Source organism: Oreochromis niloticus, linkage group LG20, assembly GCF_001858045.2.
Source record: "Oreochromis niloticus isolate F11D_XX linkage group LG20, O_niloticus_UMD_NMBU, whole genome shotgun sequence".
In the NCBI taxonomy this organism is placed as follows: Eukaryota; Metazoa; Chordata; class Actinopteri; order Cichliformes; family Cichlidae; genus Oreochromis; species Oreochromis niloticus.
Window position 1 is genome coordinate 35561734 of NC_031984.2, and position 17047 is coordinate 35578780.

The window sequence follows — 17047 nt, forward strand, 5'->3', positions numbered from 1 at the left end:
GCTGCTCATCACTGCTGATTGATCCAGACTGTAGTTACTTGGATCGCTGTTCCTCACTGGATCAATATACTTACCTTTGTTAGTGTAGACCCGGCTGTCTCTAGTGTACCTCTTTGTGTTTCCTGGTTCTTCTCCTCCAAAGGCTGTCTCTGTCTCCATGTACAGATCTTCCTGGACCTTTGCCTATTTCCCTTGGACCCAACCTGAATGAGTGTGAGTGAATCACGGCATGGAATTGGATTGAGTGTGTTTTTTGTCAGGGACTGTAGGAAGAGGAGCGTGTATCCCCTGCCCCGGAGCCTCCCTTGGAATCCCTGGAACCGTCATCCCTTTATTGCTGTATAAATATATATAACTCTCCTTGTTTCAATCATAAACATGCACCATTAAGTCTAATATTCAGATTTACAGAATGTCTGTGAATGCATACATGTAACACACAGACAAATGGTTGCAGCTTGTTTAAGCCTGTTAGGGCTACAGTTGATGCTGTGTCAAAATAATCAGACAAATGTTTGATGAGCTCCAGTGACACAGCCCATGATGACAGGATTGTGTGTGTAGTTTACTCCAGTGTAAACAGGACTGTGCTGCTCTACTTGTGTGACACCTCCATCGTTCCACGAGCTGTGTGAGCTGTATTTTTACATCGTCTCCATTTCAGCCACTCCCACTTCCTACTTTGAGACACTGCCCACATGTAACTAACCCAGATAGCATTACCTCAGGCTGCCACTGTTTACGTTATGTTTTCATTACAAAGTTTTAACAAATAAAATATCACATTACTAGAAATTAAAATCAAGTGTGCTTCTGTGTCTCTTTTAGAGTTCAGGAGTAGAGATGATCTGTCCTCGTAACACGCAGGACTGTACAGCATTCAGGAGTGCACACGATATTAAAGTTTGCAAAAATGATTTATTACCATGATTTCATATTAATGTCCACACTGTTGTTTTGTTTTTTCTCTTTCCCAGATCTTCATGAAGCTTCTGGCTTTGCCCAAACTTTACCTCTTTGTGAAGTTTGGTGAAACTGGGCATGTTATTGTGTAATGAGTAATAGATGCCCTTGGCTCTCATCCTGGCAGAAAAATAAATAGGTGCACTTAAAGTCATTTGGGAAATGATTAGTGATATTCCATGAAAGCAGTGTGCATTGTGTAACATTGTGACTTTTCATCAGGACTCTCACCTTGCTCCCGGTCATACTCCCATACAGGCACATAAAGATTTTCAAGACCTTCTCTTGCTACCATTCTGAGATCTAGTGCACTGGAGCAGATTCAGGTTATGTTTACAATTTAGCATATTCATGCATATTTAAAAACATAAAAGTCCACACTTTTCAGTCAAACTTGGGTTCTTCTCCAAGAAACCTGCAAGCTTGAGAGTCCTGCACAGTAGTTTTGCTGTTCCTAGGACAGAGATCTCTGCACTGTGCAACAGTGTTCCCCGGGTCAGTGACCACGGGGAACACTGTTGTCTTCACCCTCCACATTATGAGCCCTTTTCTAGCTCCTCTCTCAGGCCTTTGCATGTCTTGAGCTTCTTCCTGATGTTGCTATCAGTTGGTATAACTACATCTATTACTATATCGGTCTGGTTAGTTAGCAATCACCAGTTTGTCCATGTGTGGAAGTCCTACAGGATCTTGATCATTCTCAACCACCTCAGGCGGGGCCTCAGGACTACAGTCAGCATAGATATTCCTGTATACTGTGCCGGCCGCTTGGTTATGGCGTTTCATGTATACCCAGCTTGTTAGCATCTTGCATCCTGCTGTTACTGTCTCGGGAGCATATACTGATTCCCCTGATCGCCTGATCTCTGCTTGCCTCTAGCAGTTGTGGCATTAGGGTTAGGGTTGGATCAGGTCTAAGTGTTCAGAATAGGAGTTTAGGGTTAGCATCTTTTATCGTATCACCAATCGCACCATGTGGACACAGCAGCTTGGCTTCACAAGAAAACTCACAGGAAATCATCTCTTTTTAGTAGTCTTAATTGTTTTGCTACATTTTTTATGTACAAAATCTTTTAATGTGGTCGTCTGCAGTGGCCTTGAGTGAACTGTGATTCTGAGGCACTATCACAGATCTTAGTGTCCCCCCACCTGCTGAATCCCTGACTGTACTTATTTTACTGTTGTGGAGGCAAATTACCTTTCACTGCACGTGTCCTACATAACAGATTAAGGCTGAGTTTGTTCATTAAAATTAGAATTTAGATTTGAATAATATGTAGAATATAGAATATAATAGAATATAATAATAATAAGTACATTTCAGAGCTGGTACTTTTTCACTTTCAGTTTCTTCAGTACTTCAACATTTACTGGAGTTTTGTTTTTTGTTTTTTTTAACACAGGTATCTGTACTTCTACTCAAGTAAAGAAAGTGTGTACTTTTGCCACCTCTGATAGAAGTATGTGAGGTTGGTGGCGGACATGTATGAGCACTGTGAGCCAGTGGCGAGGTGTGTGTCACTGGACTTAATAAACAGACTTGAAGCTGACTGCAAATGTGAAAGTGTTTTGATAAAACATCAGCTGATATTAATAACTGTTGTTTAATAAATGTTGTATGTGTGGTAAAGCTGCTATTTTAAGCCACAGTGAACAAAGCTTGACATGATGGCTGCCTGATGGTGTGATTAATTTCAGCGTGCGCGTCCGTCCACGAGCACGTGTTACCCATCACTCTGGACATTCCAGACTCTGGGTTCTTAGGGAATAACTTTGTCAGTCAACAGCATCCTGAGCTCACACTGTTGCCTGTCATCACGACTCGACAGAGTTCGTTCCGCAGTCTTGGATGAATGCGTCACTGCTAGTGTGTGCACGCTACTTTAGTAACTAATGTGCGTCTGGAAGGCTATATTTATAACAGGTAAACACAACCTGAAATGACACATTTAAACTCTGAACTACATGTTACATAAATATGAATATAATACAAGCAGGCTAAATGACTGCTGCCTCTGTTCTTGAAGAAATGAAATGATTGACCTGCTCTTTGAAAAGATGTGCCTTTGTGAGACATATTAGTGGTCAAATTATGCAAGTTTCAGCTACTGTGACATTTCAGAAAGTGATATTTCTCTTTTGGCATCATTAAAAGGCTTATATAACCGAGGCAGGAAAAAACCAACCGACTGACACAGAGCAACCGAAAGGAGCAGCAAACGAGTCAGACAGAGAGCGTGTTCACTCTAATCACTGCAGTGTTGCAGTCATCACGCTGTCCCCCCTTGTGGCAGTTTTATTATCAGAGCTGGAATGCAGCACAAGAGTCATTTCCCCTAACGATCTCAGCCACCTTCCACACCTCAGGACAAGTGAGTGTGGCTGACATGAGTGTGGAGGAGGGAGGGCAGCAGAGGAAGATAATACGTATACGAAAAGAACGAAAGCTGGAAAAAAAACAGTAACGTATGACAGTGAGCCAACAAAGATACTCGTTAGAACGGCAGCATTAATGAGATGAGAGTGAATGATGTAAACACCAAAGTGTTTATCTGATATACTGTAACACTGTCAACAACTATTATTGGAAGTAAAGTTATCATAACTGATGCTGTAAGTCCAGATACAGTTCACAGCTCACTGAGTACAGAGAGAGAAGCCAAGTTTAACTCAGGAAAGATTAGATTGATAAAAAAAAATAAGAAAAACATGCAGCTGAGCAGACAGAAGGAGAAAAAAATAATCAACCTAAATGGATCTGAAGGTAGAAACAAAGACGGGGGAGACTTCCTTTCTGACCACAATAAGTAGAATAGATAAATAAAAGTTGTTGCCTTGATAATGGGTTTAGGTTTTTGTTGTCATCTTTATTTCTGTGTCTGAAGTTTTTCTTTCAGCCTTTAGAGCTGCTTTATCTGTGGCATAGATTCTACACTGGCTTTTGGATGCGATGACCGGTATATTGAAGTATGAGACTACTTTGGTGTGAGGATCGAGGCAGACTGGATGTTTTTCCTCTTCTTTCATCACCAGGTGGATTGATGGGCAGGGCTTGCCTCCCAGCTCTCCACGGCTCCTGCCAAGTCATCCTCACAAATCTCCTTCTGGAAATTCCTCCCCGGACCTCAAATAAGTCCGTCAGAGTCAAAACCTGCTGTAACCTCAGCCAACTCTTCCTGCCCACACTATACCTGCCTCTCCTCTCCAGACGCTCCCTGACTGCCAGTGCTACGTTTAGTGCCAGCTGTGATTCTCCCTCCTTGTTTTGCCTTATTTGTCTTGTCAAAAGCAAAGCTCCTAATTGTGCTACTCGCTGTCTCAGGCTGCTGGAAATTCTTCAGCCATGACACATGGTCTGTGATTTACCCTGAGAGGACACCAGCACGAGCTTGTTACTGCACCATGATACTAAACAGTTTCATCTGCTCTAAGCTGCCTAGTTATTTCACACAACTTTTAATAAACACCAAAATTAATCAGAATATGTTTTCAACATATTTTCCAATATAAAATAACCTGATAACATCAGCAACACTTAATGTAGAAATCCAGGGTCTAACATGAATTAGGACATTAAAAATAATCTTTGAATGTAACATTTATTAAATGTCACTCATGGAGAAGTTCTTACTTTTGAGAAGAAGTTCTTGCATCTTTTTCCACCCGTATGAATCAAGTCATTACATGGTGAAACCCTATCAGATTTAATGATTTATTAGGTGAAGATGCTCTTTTAGTCCACTTTCTGTATGTATGTAAAACAGAATCATCTGTTAAAGCAATCATGATGCATAGCACCAGATTTCTTCTTCTGCAAGAGCTTACAGCCACATCATCACCATTTGCAGTCTGGCTAAATTTTTCATGCAGTGTAGGGTACGAGTGTTTTTCTAGTCTTATTTTAATAATCCATCATAATAATCTGTATTTCTCCTATTAAACAGTCTGTTACACAAGCCATGCTTTGATTACCCTGCTGGTTAAGGGTGAAGCTTTTCAATGGCTGGAGTAAACAGAGGTAAATGACAGGATGGTATTCAATCAGCTAGGGTCAGCCTCTCAGAAATACCATCACCTCTCATCATCATGTTCAAGTGTGTAGGGTCTGTTAGAGTATAAAGTGTCACATCATCATTATAGCATCGAGGAGACTGACATTTTGGTTAAAAATAGCTTAACAAAGATTGTAACTTTTACTTTAGATTGGGATTGAATGTAAATATTTTATCATATTATGTTATTATTATTTGCTAGTGATTTTATTTGAAATCTCCATGATGAAAAAAGTTTTACCAGGTAAAGAAAACTCAGCCATCAGCCTCAGCTGATCTGGGATGATGGTGTTACAAACAACAAGCCATAATGACAAATACATGTTACACCATAACAGCAACATAAGTGCTTAAAACTGTATCTGTCTGGAAAATGAAGTTGGGCTAACTGCTAACTATTCATAGTTATTCTTTGCTCTGTAGCAGTGCAATACTGACAACTGCCACTGGATTACTTTAATGCTGAAGCATCGTAACGAGAAACAGGAGAGGATGTGTGCATCATTATGGTATAACATTATAACTTTGGCCAAAATGGAGACATACAAACATGACAACAAAGTTACTAAGTAAAGAGTAGTGCAAATGATGCTGTTCTGCATAGGCCTGAACCCCCTCAGTCAGATCATTGACAAGACTGGCTACGGATACCGACTACGGAACGGAGCAGTTGTCAGCCACCTCCTGTACATGGATGACATCAAGCTGTATGCCAAGAGTAAATGAGACTCACTGATCCACGCCACCAGGATCTACAGCAATGACACTGGAATGTCGTTCGGACTGGAGAAGTGTAGTCGGATGATAACGAGAGAGGGAAGGTAGTCAGAACTGAGGGATCGAACTACCAGAAGGAAACATTGCTGACATAGAGGACAGCTGCAAGTACCTGGGGATCCCGCAGACAAAATGGGAACCATGAAGAGGCCGCTAGGAAAGCTGCAACCACCAAGTAACTGCAGAGGGTCAGGCAAGTCCTGAGGAGTCAGCTGAACAGTAAGAACAAGATCTGGACTATCAACACCTACGCCCTGCCCGTGATCAGGTACCCTGCTGGGGTAATAGGCTGGCCAAAGCAGGAGATAGAAGCCACTGACATCAAGACCAGGAAGCTCCTGACCATGCATGGAGGGTTTCACCCCAAGTCCAGCACCCTGGAGATAACGCTTATACAATTATATATTATAATTATAATCAGAGACATACAAATGTATGTCTCTGATTAATTTCCACTGTCATACATAATAAGGGTTATCAAAATAAACTGTACCACAATCCCCCCACAAATACAACCCATGCGGCACTCGAGTGGTCGCCTCCAGAATCCCTCCAAGCCCTCTTGTGTAAACTGCAGCTTCTGTGATTACTGAATAAAGCGATTTACCCATTTAGATCCCAAAATGAAGTTCTCTGCACTTCAAATGTTACTGTAAAACTACCTTTCATCCCCACTTTCCATTGTTGTCCATAGCATAAAGTTCATTCACTTCCATAAACTCCGTCTGTATACTGGAGGATTACTCATGTTAAAACAAAGTTTTTCTTACTCAGTCTCACCAAGTGCTTGATCCGAGAGGGATGTTTGATTATGGGGTCTTTACCTCACAACATAAAGCTTCCTGAGGCGACTGTTGTTGTGATTTGGTGTTATATAAATAAAATTGAACTGAACTACATGGAACACTGCATCTATTATAACAGCATGGCTTCATATTACAATAGTGTAAGTGCTAAAATTGCCTGGCTGCAATGCAGATCTTTCACTAATTAAAGACAGCTGGCACAATGTGAAACAAGATAAACTAAAAAAAGGAAAATAAGAGAAGATGCTTCACAGCAGTAAACATATCCTGATGCCAGTGGGACGTGTTGCTGCCATCATGGTACATTTCCTCACTTTAAACTCTGATTTTATTCTGTTTTGAATAAATGGCTTTATGAGAATTGCTAATCACTGCATTCTGTTTTACACACCTTCCCAACGCTTTCAGGAATAGGACCGTACATCTTATTTAAACCAAAACAAACACAAACACACAAAACAAGGATCTTTATTGAAGCCACAATGAAGTCATAGGACAGAGGTTTCTCTGCTTGGTCGTTTCCATGTCTGCAGTTGGATTTTTTCTGTGTGCTAGTTTCTCTGTATCTGTGAAACTACAAATTCCTGCACAAGCACAAGGTGTCATCTAAATCTTCTAAATACGCCTGCCACAATCGCCTTTAGAATGGGCAACATAAGAATGATTTTACATCGAGCGTTCTCTAGTATGCGACCACGATCCAGGACAGCCTCGGTCAATCAGTGAGCGAGTCAGACTAGAGACAGTAAATTATGAAGATAAAACTGTATAAAAATAAACCACAGAGCAGAGGCTACACTCAAATAAGAAACGTTTGACGTACACGTGTGCTGTTGTGCCGGCCAATAATAAATTAACCATACATATAAAGGAATTTCACCTCTTTGACTTGCCTTTACTCACATCTTTAGTCCCTCTTAGGAATGACAATGAAATGATGTACCGGAAAATCAGATTAGGAACATACTGTTGGAAAAAGCAATAACATGAGAAACAAAATACATAACAGACATTTGTGTTTCTAAAACATAAAAAAATGTTCAAATGACATAACAACATGTTGGTCAGTGAAACCTGATCATCATAGCCCTCACAAGTCCAACACTGAACTCAGTGAACGCAAACATGGACATTTACAGACAGCTCAATGGTTACAAATGTTACATTACAGCATGTGCAACAAGGTCACAACGCTACTGCTGAGCTCTGGGTTAGTGTCAGACCGTGGGGCCATCCGCCTGCTTTTAGTGCACATATCCAGTTCATCACAAAGATTCAAATAATATACAGACAAAAATAAAAGTGCTATAGTGATAAAGCAAAATTAAAACATCAAAAGCAACATTCAGTTATGAAGGCATTCGGGAATCCTTAGTAGATGACATTTCATTTTGAAAGTTTGTTGTGTCCTGTGAGCCAAACTGCGAGCAACACAATCAGCAACACACTGAAGCCGCTGCTGCTTCTAGACCATTAGAGTGAGACGGAGCTGCTAGTTTGAATTTATTCTAAGATGCAGATCTTCCTTCTGTCTAAGAGCTGTTTGGTTTTTTCCCCCTCAAACCAGACGGAGATCTCTCCCTGTTCAAGAGGCTCTTCCTTCTTACCATTGCTGCTGCTGACTGTTGGGGTTCTCCCTCTAGTACTGTAGGGTCTTTACGTTTTTCTTTCTTTTTAGTATCAACTCTTTAACCAGTCGACACACGTTGGAAGCTCAGCAAAACAAAAGACAAATTAAGATGATACAATGTTCACCAAATGTGCTGACAACAGGGTTAATGGTGCATTCTCACTGGATGAACAAGCTGCTTTATGTTTATTTATGACAGAAAAATCCTTGCTGTGACTTCTAAAGTTAAATATTTGTAGGCAGGTGGACGTGCATGGACCTGTCCTTGAGAATTATCGGAATACTAGCGAGAATCTCACATTAATGTGTGTAATGCTTTTTAATGCTATCAATCATTCTGCAGCTGTTTCATCAGATGGCAGGATGACTCTGCTGCTCACAGCTTGAATGCACAGCAAGTGCTCTTGAAAAACCAGCCGTCGATATCTGTGGTTTATGGTTTATTGTGTGTGTGTTAGCGCACTGAAGGCTGGACTGAAGAAGACCAAAAAGACTGCAGTGAATGACAGCTGAAAGGTTTCGTTACCTGGATAACGACGCCCCCTACTGTACTGAGAGTGTATGTGCATGTGTGTGTGTGTCAGAACGCTATCGGGGATGGAGGAAGGCTCAGGATCAGGATGAACAGGTGGGTGTTTGAGGGCAGGCAGCTGGGTCAAATGGTGATGTAGTGCTGTCGCAGTTTGGCCACCAGGAACTCGTGGGTTAAATTGTGTCGTGTGATTATTCCCACAATCTAAAAAAAAAGACAAGAGTTTAGTGAGGCACAACATAACACAACAACTCTGTACCTGTGGCTTCCTCACACTTGTACTAGAGGCATGGAAGCCCAGATCACTTACCTCTCCGACAGCATTAACCACGGGCAAGTGTCGCAGGCCCATAGTCCTGAAGAGGTTAAACACCTGGGAGATGCGGGCACTGGGTGAAACAGTGTAGGGACACGGGTTCATGTAGGGGGTGACATCCTGGGTAAACAGAAAGGAGCGCCTGTTAATGAATCAGAATCTTCTGCTTGATTATCTTCTGTCTCAGTCGGGTAAATCGAACGTACCACTATCATGCGAGGGCTGAGCAGGGTGAGGTCGAGGTCGTGGATGTCAGGGTAGCGTGGGTAATCTTCAGTCATCTCTGCATATGACAACCTAGGCTGATTGGTGCTCTGCATCAGAGGGTACAGAGGAACTGCTTGTATAAGAAAAAGTCATGTGATTTATTATGTACATGTATATCTACACATGTGTGCCAATGACTGACCGACTGGTTCTCAGCGTAGCACACCCCTCGTATGAGCAGGTTGACCAACTGGGAGCGAAGGATGAGACCGTGAAAGGTTAGCGGCCTGAAGCGCTCCTCCATGGTCCACTCCTCACTGGGAGACTGGTCTGGGTACAGGTTAGGGTAGGGAGCATGCCTGCAGCCCAGAAATCAGACGAGTGCCAGATTTATTTGCACTTATTATGCACCACAAAGAAAACACAGACAGAATGAAAGGCAGTGTTACAAATACCTGTAGTCACTATGTGCACCTACAGCATCAGGAGTAAATTCAAAAACTTGTGGTACATTTTTAAAGTTCAACTCTTTATACTACAGCATTCGACATCAGCTTCTCCAGTCATTTGTCATCTGTCTGGAGCAGAGGTGGGAACTCCAGGACCTGACGGCCGGTGTCCTGCAGGTTTTAGATCTCACCCTGGGTCAACACACCTGAATCAAATGATGAGTTCAGTACCAGGCCTCTGGAGAACTTCAGGACTTGTTGAGGAGGTCATTTAGCCATTTGAATCAGCTGACACATCTAAAAACCTGCAGGACAGCGGCCCCTGGAGTTCCCACCCCTGCTCCTGACCTCTGCTTCTGGGTCCCCTTGTTTAAACTGCCTCCTCTTGCTCTAAAGAATTATTTCAGACCAACTTCAAAAACACTGACACTGATGACAAGAGCTAACTGACTTTATTCTTGTACAAAGTGGAAGTTAGTGCTTTTATTCTGCAGATGCACAATGAGAAAACTTTGTTCTGAGTACAAATTCAACACAGGAGTATCATTATTATTGTTGACCTAACTCACACAAACCTGGCCTCAGATCAGAGGAACAACGCCTCTGCTACCTGTGTTGTACACAAAGGTAATATTAGGCCAGAGCCCATCAGAGCATAGCTTTCTGTCATTTCTGTAAACATTACAGAAATGTAAAAATAATCTGTTGCTGGATTGTAATCAAATCTGTAACATTCAAACTTCTCTGAATTTTAAATCTTTCCCCTCAAGGTGTGGCTGTAGCTGTAGCTCATCTCCTAATTGGGAGGTGGTTTGATTCCCTGGCTGCACCAGTCTGCATGACAAATGCATACCTTGGGCAAGATGCTAACCATGACCAACTCCAGTATAAATATTTGTGTTTTCGGTCCATTTACCAAATACAAAACCTTAAATAATTAGGCCCATTTTATCCAGGTTTCAGCTTTCAAGCCCCTCGTCTGTGGATCTCCCTGTTTTTATTTGGGACACAGACACTGTCTGTACTTTTAAGATTAGGCTAAAAACTTTCCTTTTTCATAAAGCACATAGTTAGGGCTGGATCAGGTGACCCTGAACTCTGTTACTGCTATGCTACACCAGGCCGAGTGCTTCAGTCAACTGTCTAATTACTTTTGGGTCTCTGAAACTATAAATGTCTATAATTATTAACAGTTACTGCCGTATTGTTATCAGACATCCTGAGTTAGAGCTTGATGTCTGCACTTTAATCACAGCTTGACTGTTTGATTTAAAATCCACTAAGATCAGATTTAGAGGTAAAACCTCAGAGACTGTCGGGATGTGTTTATCTGGCCTACCTCCTCTCTAACATCTGCTGCAGCAGGTCCTCTCCCTCCTCTGAAGGTTCGACTGCAGCACTTTGCTCATCGCAAACATTCCTCAGCTCGCTCGATGGGTACGACTTCATGGACTGGCAGCGCCGTCGCTGTTCGCCCGCACGTGACACAACACTGGATTTCTACATGCAACAGTCAAGAGTTAGAATAAAACACAGCCTTCAAAAACCACAACAATGATGTCATCCAAATATAAAGAAATAAACATGAAATTCTTAAATAATTATCTGCACATAAACATATTGTATTTATGTGTCCCTGGAGACATAACTACAAGCTCTGTAACTGATTTTAGTTTGTTTTTTATGCTTTATTTAGCTCAGTAACATTTCCTGCTGCCTCTAGTTTTTGTTAAACAATACTTCAACACAGACCATCGAAATGATTGAACCAGTGCCAGAAAACTCGATCATCACAGTCTGTCCTGTTAGGAAGCACAAACCGTATGAATCATTTGATCTGCTTTGGTGAAAATCACAAGTGACAACAAGCGCACTGCAGACACACTCAGGCTGCACATACATATGTGGAGACCACCGGTGGCTCCCCGTTCTCTTCATGTTCACACTTTCATTTGCACCCAAGCAGATGAAACTGATGCATGTTGGTTTCTGCTTCCTTACAGACTGATACCCATGAAGTTTACACTGTGAGGATCAGGGGCTCCAAAACACTTTGGAGATCAATTTGCATGATTGACACGGCAAAATAGAGCTAACCAAATCAATCATAGTTTCTAATATTGTTTAATTCTTAAACTTGGAAGGGAAACAAATCCACATTCTTTTCAGAATTATACAAATTACTGACTGCTGTAAAAATCTGAATGCTCTTTGTTAAATTGATGATATTGCTGTATCAAAACTGTGCTATGGGACGAGCAACGAGGAATAAGAAAACACTAAGAAAAGAGCAGAAGCAACCTGAAGGCCATTGCTGGAGGGGCTACAGCGTCACTAAAGAAATGTTTCAAAGTCACTGCTGCCCGCTGCCTCTGGTCAGGGGTGCCTTTTAATCACCTCCATTTGGACGTGAAGTTTGAGCTTTGAGATCTGTAAAAGAGCAGGACATACCTTGAAGTGGATATTGTTGCTGATCAGGATGTTGCCCTTCATGAAATCCCTCTCATTCTGACGGTTTTCGGTAACTACGGGGAAGGCATGGTAGACCGTGGTGCGCAGAATGCTGACTAGAGACTGGACTCGGGTGTGGGGGTACACGTAAGTCAAGTTGGTCTCCATTATATCACTGGCTGTCAGCCTTAAAGAAATGAGGGACAAAGAAAACCTGAGTCCACAGGAAGAACGGCCATGCACGAATCACAGTTTGGGTTTTTAAACCTCACCCTCACACTGCAGGCTTACTTTGGGGTTCCTGGAATTTGTAAAGGCAGAAAACAAGACAGAGCCTCTCATGCTGACTAATGCTGAGACTGACTGCTTTTAAGATTGGGATTAAAATTGTGTCTTTTTGATGAAGTGCATCCAGGAAGCTTTGACTGTGCTTCAGCCTTACACCAAAATGGACATTTTTCACCTCCTACGTACAGTAACACATAATAACAATGTTTTCTTGAAGTATTTGCAAAAATCTCAAGCATCTAAACAGTTTGAGGCATGGATTCACAGATGAAAGCCAACTTTGTCCATGAAGCTGGTTCCAGCCTTTCCTAAAAATCCTCTGACAGATCAGCTCTGCAATATAAAGTCATAAACCACCTCCTTTTTCCAATTTCCACCTTAACCCTTCAGCTACCCCACCGTGGTGGAGGGGTGTGTGTGCTCCAGTGATCCTAGGGACTATGTTGTCAGGAGGCTCTTGTTTTGGCCCTTGGTAGGGTCTTCCAAGGCAAACTGGTCCTGGGTGAGGAGCCAGAGAAAGAGTGATTCAACTGACCCCATACTGACAAAAGAACAATGGACCTTTGTACCCTCCCGAGGACAGCCGTACTGGGGCCACACCGCCGAGTCAGGCCTGGGGAAGGGAGCTTGATGGAGAGTGCCTAGTGGCCGGGCTTTAGCCCATGGGGTTTAGCCAGACTCAGCCTGTTTAGACTGAGTCTGGCTAGACTCTCTGCATCGAATCATATCTGTTATTAATCTCTGTCTCTCTTCCACAGCATGTCTTTATCCTGTCTTCCTTCTCTCACCCCAACCGGTCGCAGCAGATGGCCCCGCCCCTCCCTGAGCCTGGTTCTGCCGGAGGTTTCTTCCTGTTAAAAGGGAGTTTTTCCTTCCCACTGTCGCCAAAGTGCTTGCTCAGGTCATATGATTGTTGGGTTTTTCTCTGTATCTATTATTGTGCGATCTACTGTACAATATGAAGCGCCTTGAGGCGACTTTTGCTGTGATTTGGCGCTATATAAATAAAATTGAATTGAATTGAATTGTTTCTCTGCTGTAGGCCCACCACCCGCAGGAGGCGCCGTAAGGGTCCGAGCATTGTGTCGGGGTCTCAGGGTGTGTTACCCCCATCTGCAGCCCCTAATCTCTTTGCAGTGACAGTGCAAGAGTGTTCAGCTGTTGCTAACTGACCACACCTAGTCAGCTGTGGATAAAGGCATACCTGAGGCAGGCTTTCAGGGAGGATCACTAGTCTTTTCTTTGGTGGTACCAGCTATTTCAGTCAACTTGCCATGTAATTTTAGAAAAAAAAACTCTTCTCGTTGAAATTCTGGTGTTCATCTCCACATTTATGTTGCGGCTTTGAGCCGGGTCATAACATGGTGTTTTTCACAAGTCAGGAGAGAGGAAGATTAACAGATGGATTGGTGCTGCAGCTGCGGTACCGTTTCGTCTTGGTAAAGAGAGGGCAAAGCATAAAAGTGAAGCTTTTCTGGTCGATTTACATCCCTATCCTCACTTGTGGTCACTAGCTCTGGGTAGCGATCGAAAGAATGAGATTGTGGTTCCCCCAGATGAGCTGGAGGAGGTGGAGGTCTGGGCATTCTTGCTTAGGGTGCTAGCTCCACAATCCAAACTCAGACGAGCATTGGATAGAACGATGAAGTATCAGACCCGTGCTTTGTGTAAAAACAAACAGATACTTGAGGTTGGCAGCTGAATTGATCTGGAGAGAACTGCTCTGGGCAAAGGAGGGACACCAACGCCTACTGACAATGCTGACAACACAATTCATCCACCACATGGACCAACTTTTCTTTTTTTATTGCCAACAGCAATTCTTACCTGTCCATCTCTGTTTTTTTTTTGTTTTTTGCCTGTCCCGTTTGGATCTTTAGCCATCAGAATTGTTGTCTGAAGGCCAAAAAAGACGCCAAGCGGATTTACTTTACCAAGTGGATCATCATGGCCTTGCCATATTGGTCCATTTGATTGACCTTTATTATAATTATGTATTTATTTTATTTTATTTTCAGTTGTTACAGACGGGACAGACATGACTGGGGGATAGGACAGGGAGAAAGAATGAAAGAAAGAGACAGAGAGAAAGAAAAATAGAGGGGAGAAGAGATGGTGAGAAAGGGGGGAAGAAGAAGGAGAAAAAAAGAAAAACAAACAAGCAAACAAAAAAGAAAAAAACCCACCTGGATCACCTGTCAAGAGAAGAGAAAAACAAGAGAAAACAAACAAAAAAGAGCAACATAATAAATACAACACCATCACAATAAACTAGACTGTAGATAACAGTAGATAACAGTAGATACTAAATATTACATGTTATTGTGCAGCGCGCAAGATCGACAGCGCACAGTGTGCTTTGAGGTAGCAGCCAAGAAAGGTGTAGTTTGGGTCTGTGAACACATGTGTGCACACCTGTGTGGAACAGCACGCTCACGCTTGTATTCAAAAGGTTTCTCCATGCAACGATCTGCTAGAGGGTGTGGGGAGCCATAGCCCCGTCCCCCAGGGCATGAAGCAGGTATGGAGGAGATCCAGGCCCCAGACATCCAGAGGCCCCAGAGTACGAGGACCCAAGGAGGACCACCAAAGGGGCAACCGTGCCACCCTCCTGGGAAGAGCTGAGGAGAGCCCCAGATGAGGGGTCACCCAGCAGCCACGGAGCAGAGGCCAGAGGGGCTGCAGTGACGTGCCCGCGGCCTCTGCTGGCAGCCAGCTGTGCCAGAGGAGACCGAGTCCCAGGCCCAGACACTTAAGGGCGCCACACCTCCCAGAAGGGGCCCAGCCGGGCCAAGGGGCCAGGCCCCGCCAAGCAACCACCAGGAGTCAGCCGGTACATACATGAGCGCCCAGCCCCAGACACCAAGAACCACCAACGCACCGACATCTGAGGACATCAGGCACCGGCAGGAAGTGTGGTGAGGGGAGATAGGCCTCCATATCTTGGAGAGCCTGAGATGTTCCCAGAGAGGTGGAGTCTAAGACCCGACCTGACATATAGACAGACACAGACGCACACAGACACAAACGTGCATTACCTGTCCATCTCTACCTCAGTCTCCCACTCGAGCAGAGGCACTCCTCTCAGCTGGATGTGTATATCATAGATGCCCTTGTTGAAGAAATCACCAGTCCACTTGGCAACCTGACAGTCAACACGAAACAATTTGCAGGTGAACTCATGTCACAGAGGCGAACAGTGGAAAGTGCAGAAACACGTGGTTATGTACCATTAGCGTAATCATGATGGGCAGCCCGTATGTGATTTCATTAGTGGATTCAATGAGGATGACAGTGAGGCTGATGGTCATTCGGACCACACCTCCAAGGAAGGCAGCAGCTCCAATGAGAGCAAAGGTTCCTGAGTAGATGTCCATTCCCAGTTTCCTAACAGAGGACAGACTCATTAAGGACCAGTATAACCACTATATGAGAATTTGACAACTCAAAGTGTTACGACCCAGTTTGCTTTGACATGTTAAAGGTTGGTAATGCCTGTTCTTTTTGTTCAGTCTTTTTTATCATGTAAGCTGCAGGTGGCAGCTTGTTGGAGACTGGATGCACCACCTTTTAATTGGTACCCATCCAGACCAGTTTGGCTCCACCTTCTTCCTGACTCCCAGACAGATTGTGCCGTGTTTATGAATAAAGAAATGTCTGAATCTAGAAGAGTTAGATGAGCAGCTTTGTATGTACTGTCAGTTCTCTACAAATAGCCCAGGTAAACATAGGGGTGGTAAACACATTTCTCCTGTTTCTGTTAGTGAATGATGTAAGAGTCCTGCATTTCTTTTGTTGATTTTTGGGGTAATTTACCTGAGAACAGTTTGAGTTTTAGCTGTACCCACCCTGACCTTTTCTACCTGTAAGTGGAAAATAAACCAAAATGTTTGGACTGCAAATTTTGCCGCAGCACTGGGAGAGAGGAACAGAGGAGTTACTTCTATGGTATTCCCTGGCTGTTCTAGGGTGGGGTGTAATATAAAGTGTAGGTAAAACGGTGAGGGTCATTAACTAACTGGAAGGTTGGCGGTTTGATATCTAAATATCAAACCTGTGCTCTCAGTGCTCTCAGTTCAGCTCAACATGAGGCTGTGACAGCACAAAAAGCAAGAAAGAGCATTCTAATTAGTTCTTACACTTTGAGGACATTGGCAACCAGACGTCCAAAAGCTGCCCCACACAGCAGTGATGGGACAAAAAGGCCACTGGGGACAGACACACCATATGTCCAACAGGCCAGCAGGAAGTATAAGAAGAAGAACACTGACAGAGTCACAGGGCTGAAGGTACCTGAGGGGGAGAGTTAGAAACAAGTATTAAATAGGTTCGTTTTACTAAAGAGACAAGAGATTACGACACTGACTCATGGAAGGCTAAGCAACACTAAAGACAACACATATTTAATTCATTCAAAGTGTACATACACCACAAAATAAAACAGATTTTTTTCAAACTGCATTGTTGCGGTGCTGGAGAACGTAAAGACGTGGTCTGTAGGATTTAGGAAATATTAGTGGGCACATTTAACCAGCGACTGTATAAAGATCAAAACAAAATGAAGATTGATTCCAGT

General features: G+C 43.1%; 1 protein-coding gene across 1 annotated transcript in view; it reads right to left on the reverse strand.

The window, feature by feature from the left end:
* Nucleotides 1-7050: 7050 nt before the first annotated feature.
* The window catches only part of clcn6 (chloride channel 6), a 28781-nt gene continuing 18784 nt past the window's right edge, over nucleotides 7051-17047 (reverse strand). Inside the window, exons 15-23 of the mRNA XM_003454267.5 lie at nucleotides 16611-16764; nucleotides 15702-15858; nucleotides 15510-15616; nucleotides 12184-12370; nucleotides 11072-11232; nucleotides 9486-9642; nucleotides 9283-9390; nucleotides 9071-9196; nucleotides 7051-8964 (exon numbers count right to left, since the gene is read on the reverse strand). Of these exons, the coding sequence (XP_003454315.1) occupies nucleotides 8884-8964; nucleotides 9071-9196; nucleotides 9283-9390; nucleotides 9486-9642; nucleotides 11072-11232; nucleotides 12184-12370; nucleotides 15510-15616; nucleotides 15702-15858; nucleotides 16611-16764 (1238 nt within the window). The 3' untranslated portion in view covers nucleotides 7051-8883. The remainder of the gene's footprint in view (nucleotides 8965-9070; nucleotides 9197-9282; nucleotides 9391-9485; nucleotides 9643-11071; nucleotides 11233-12183; nucleotides 12371-15509; nucleotides 15617-15701; nucleotides 15859-16610; nucleotides 16765-17047) is intronic.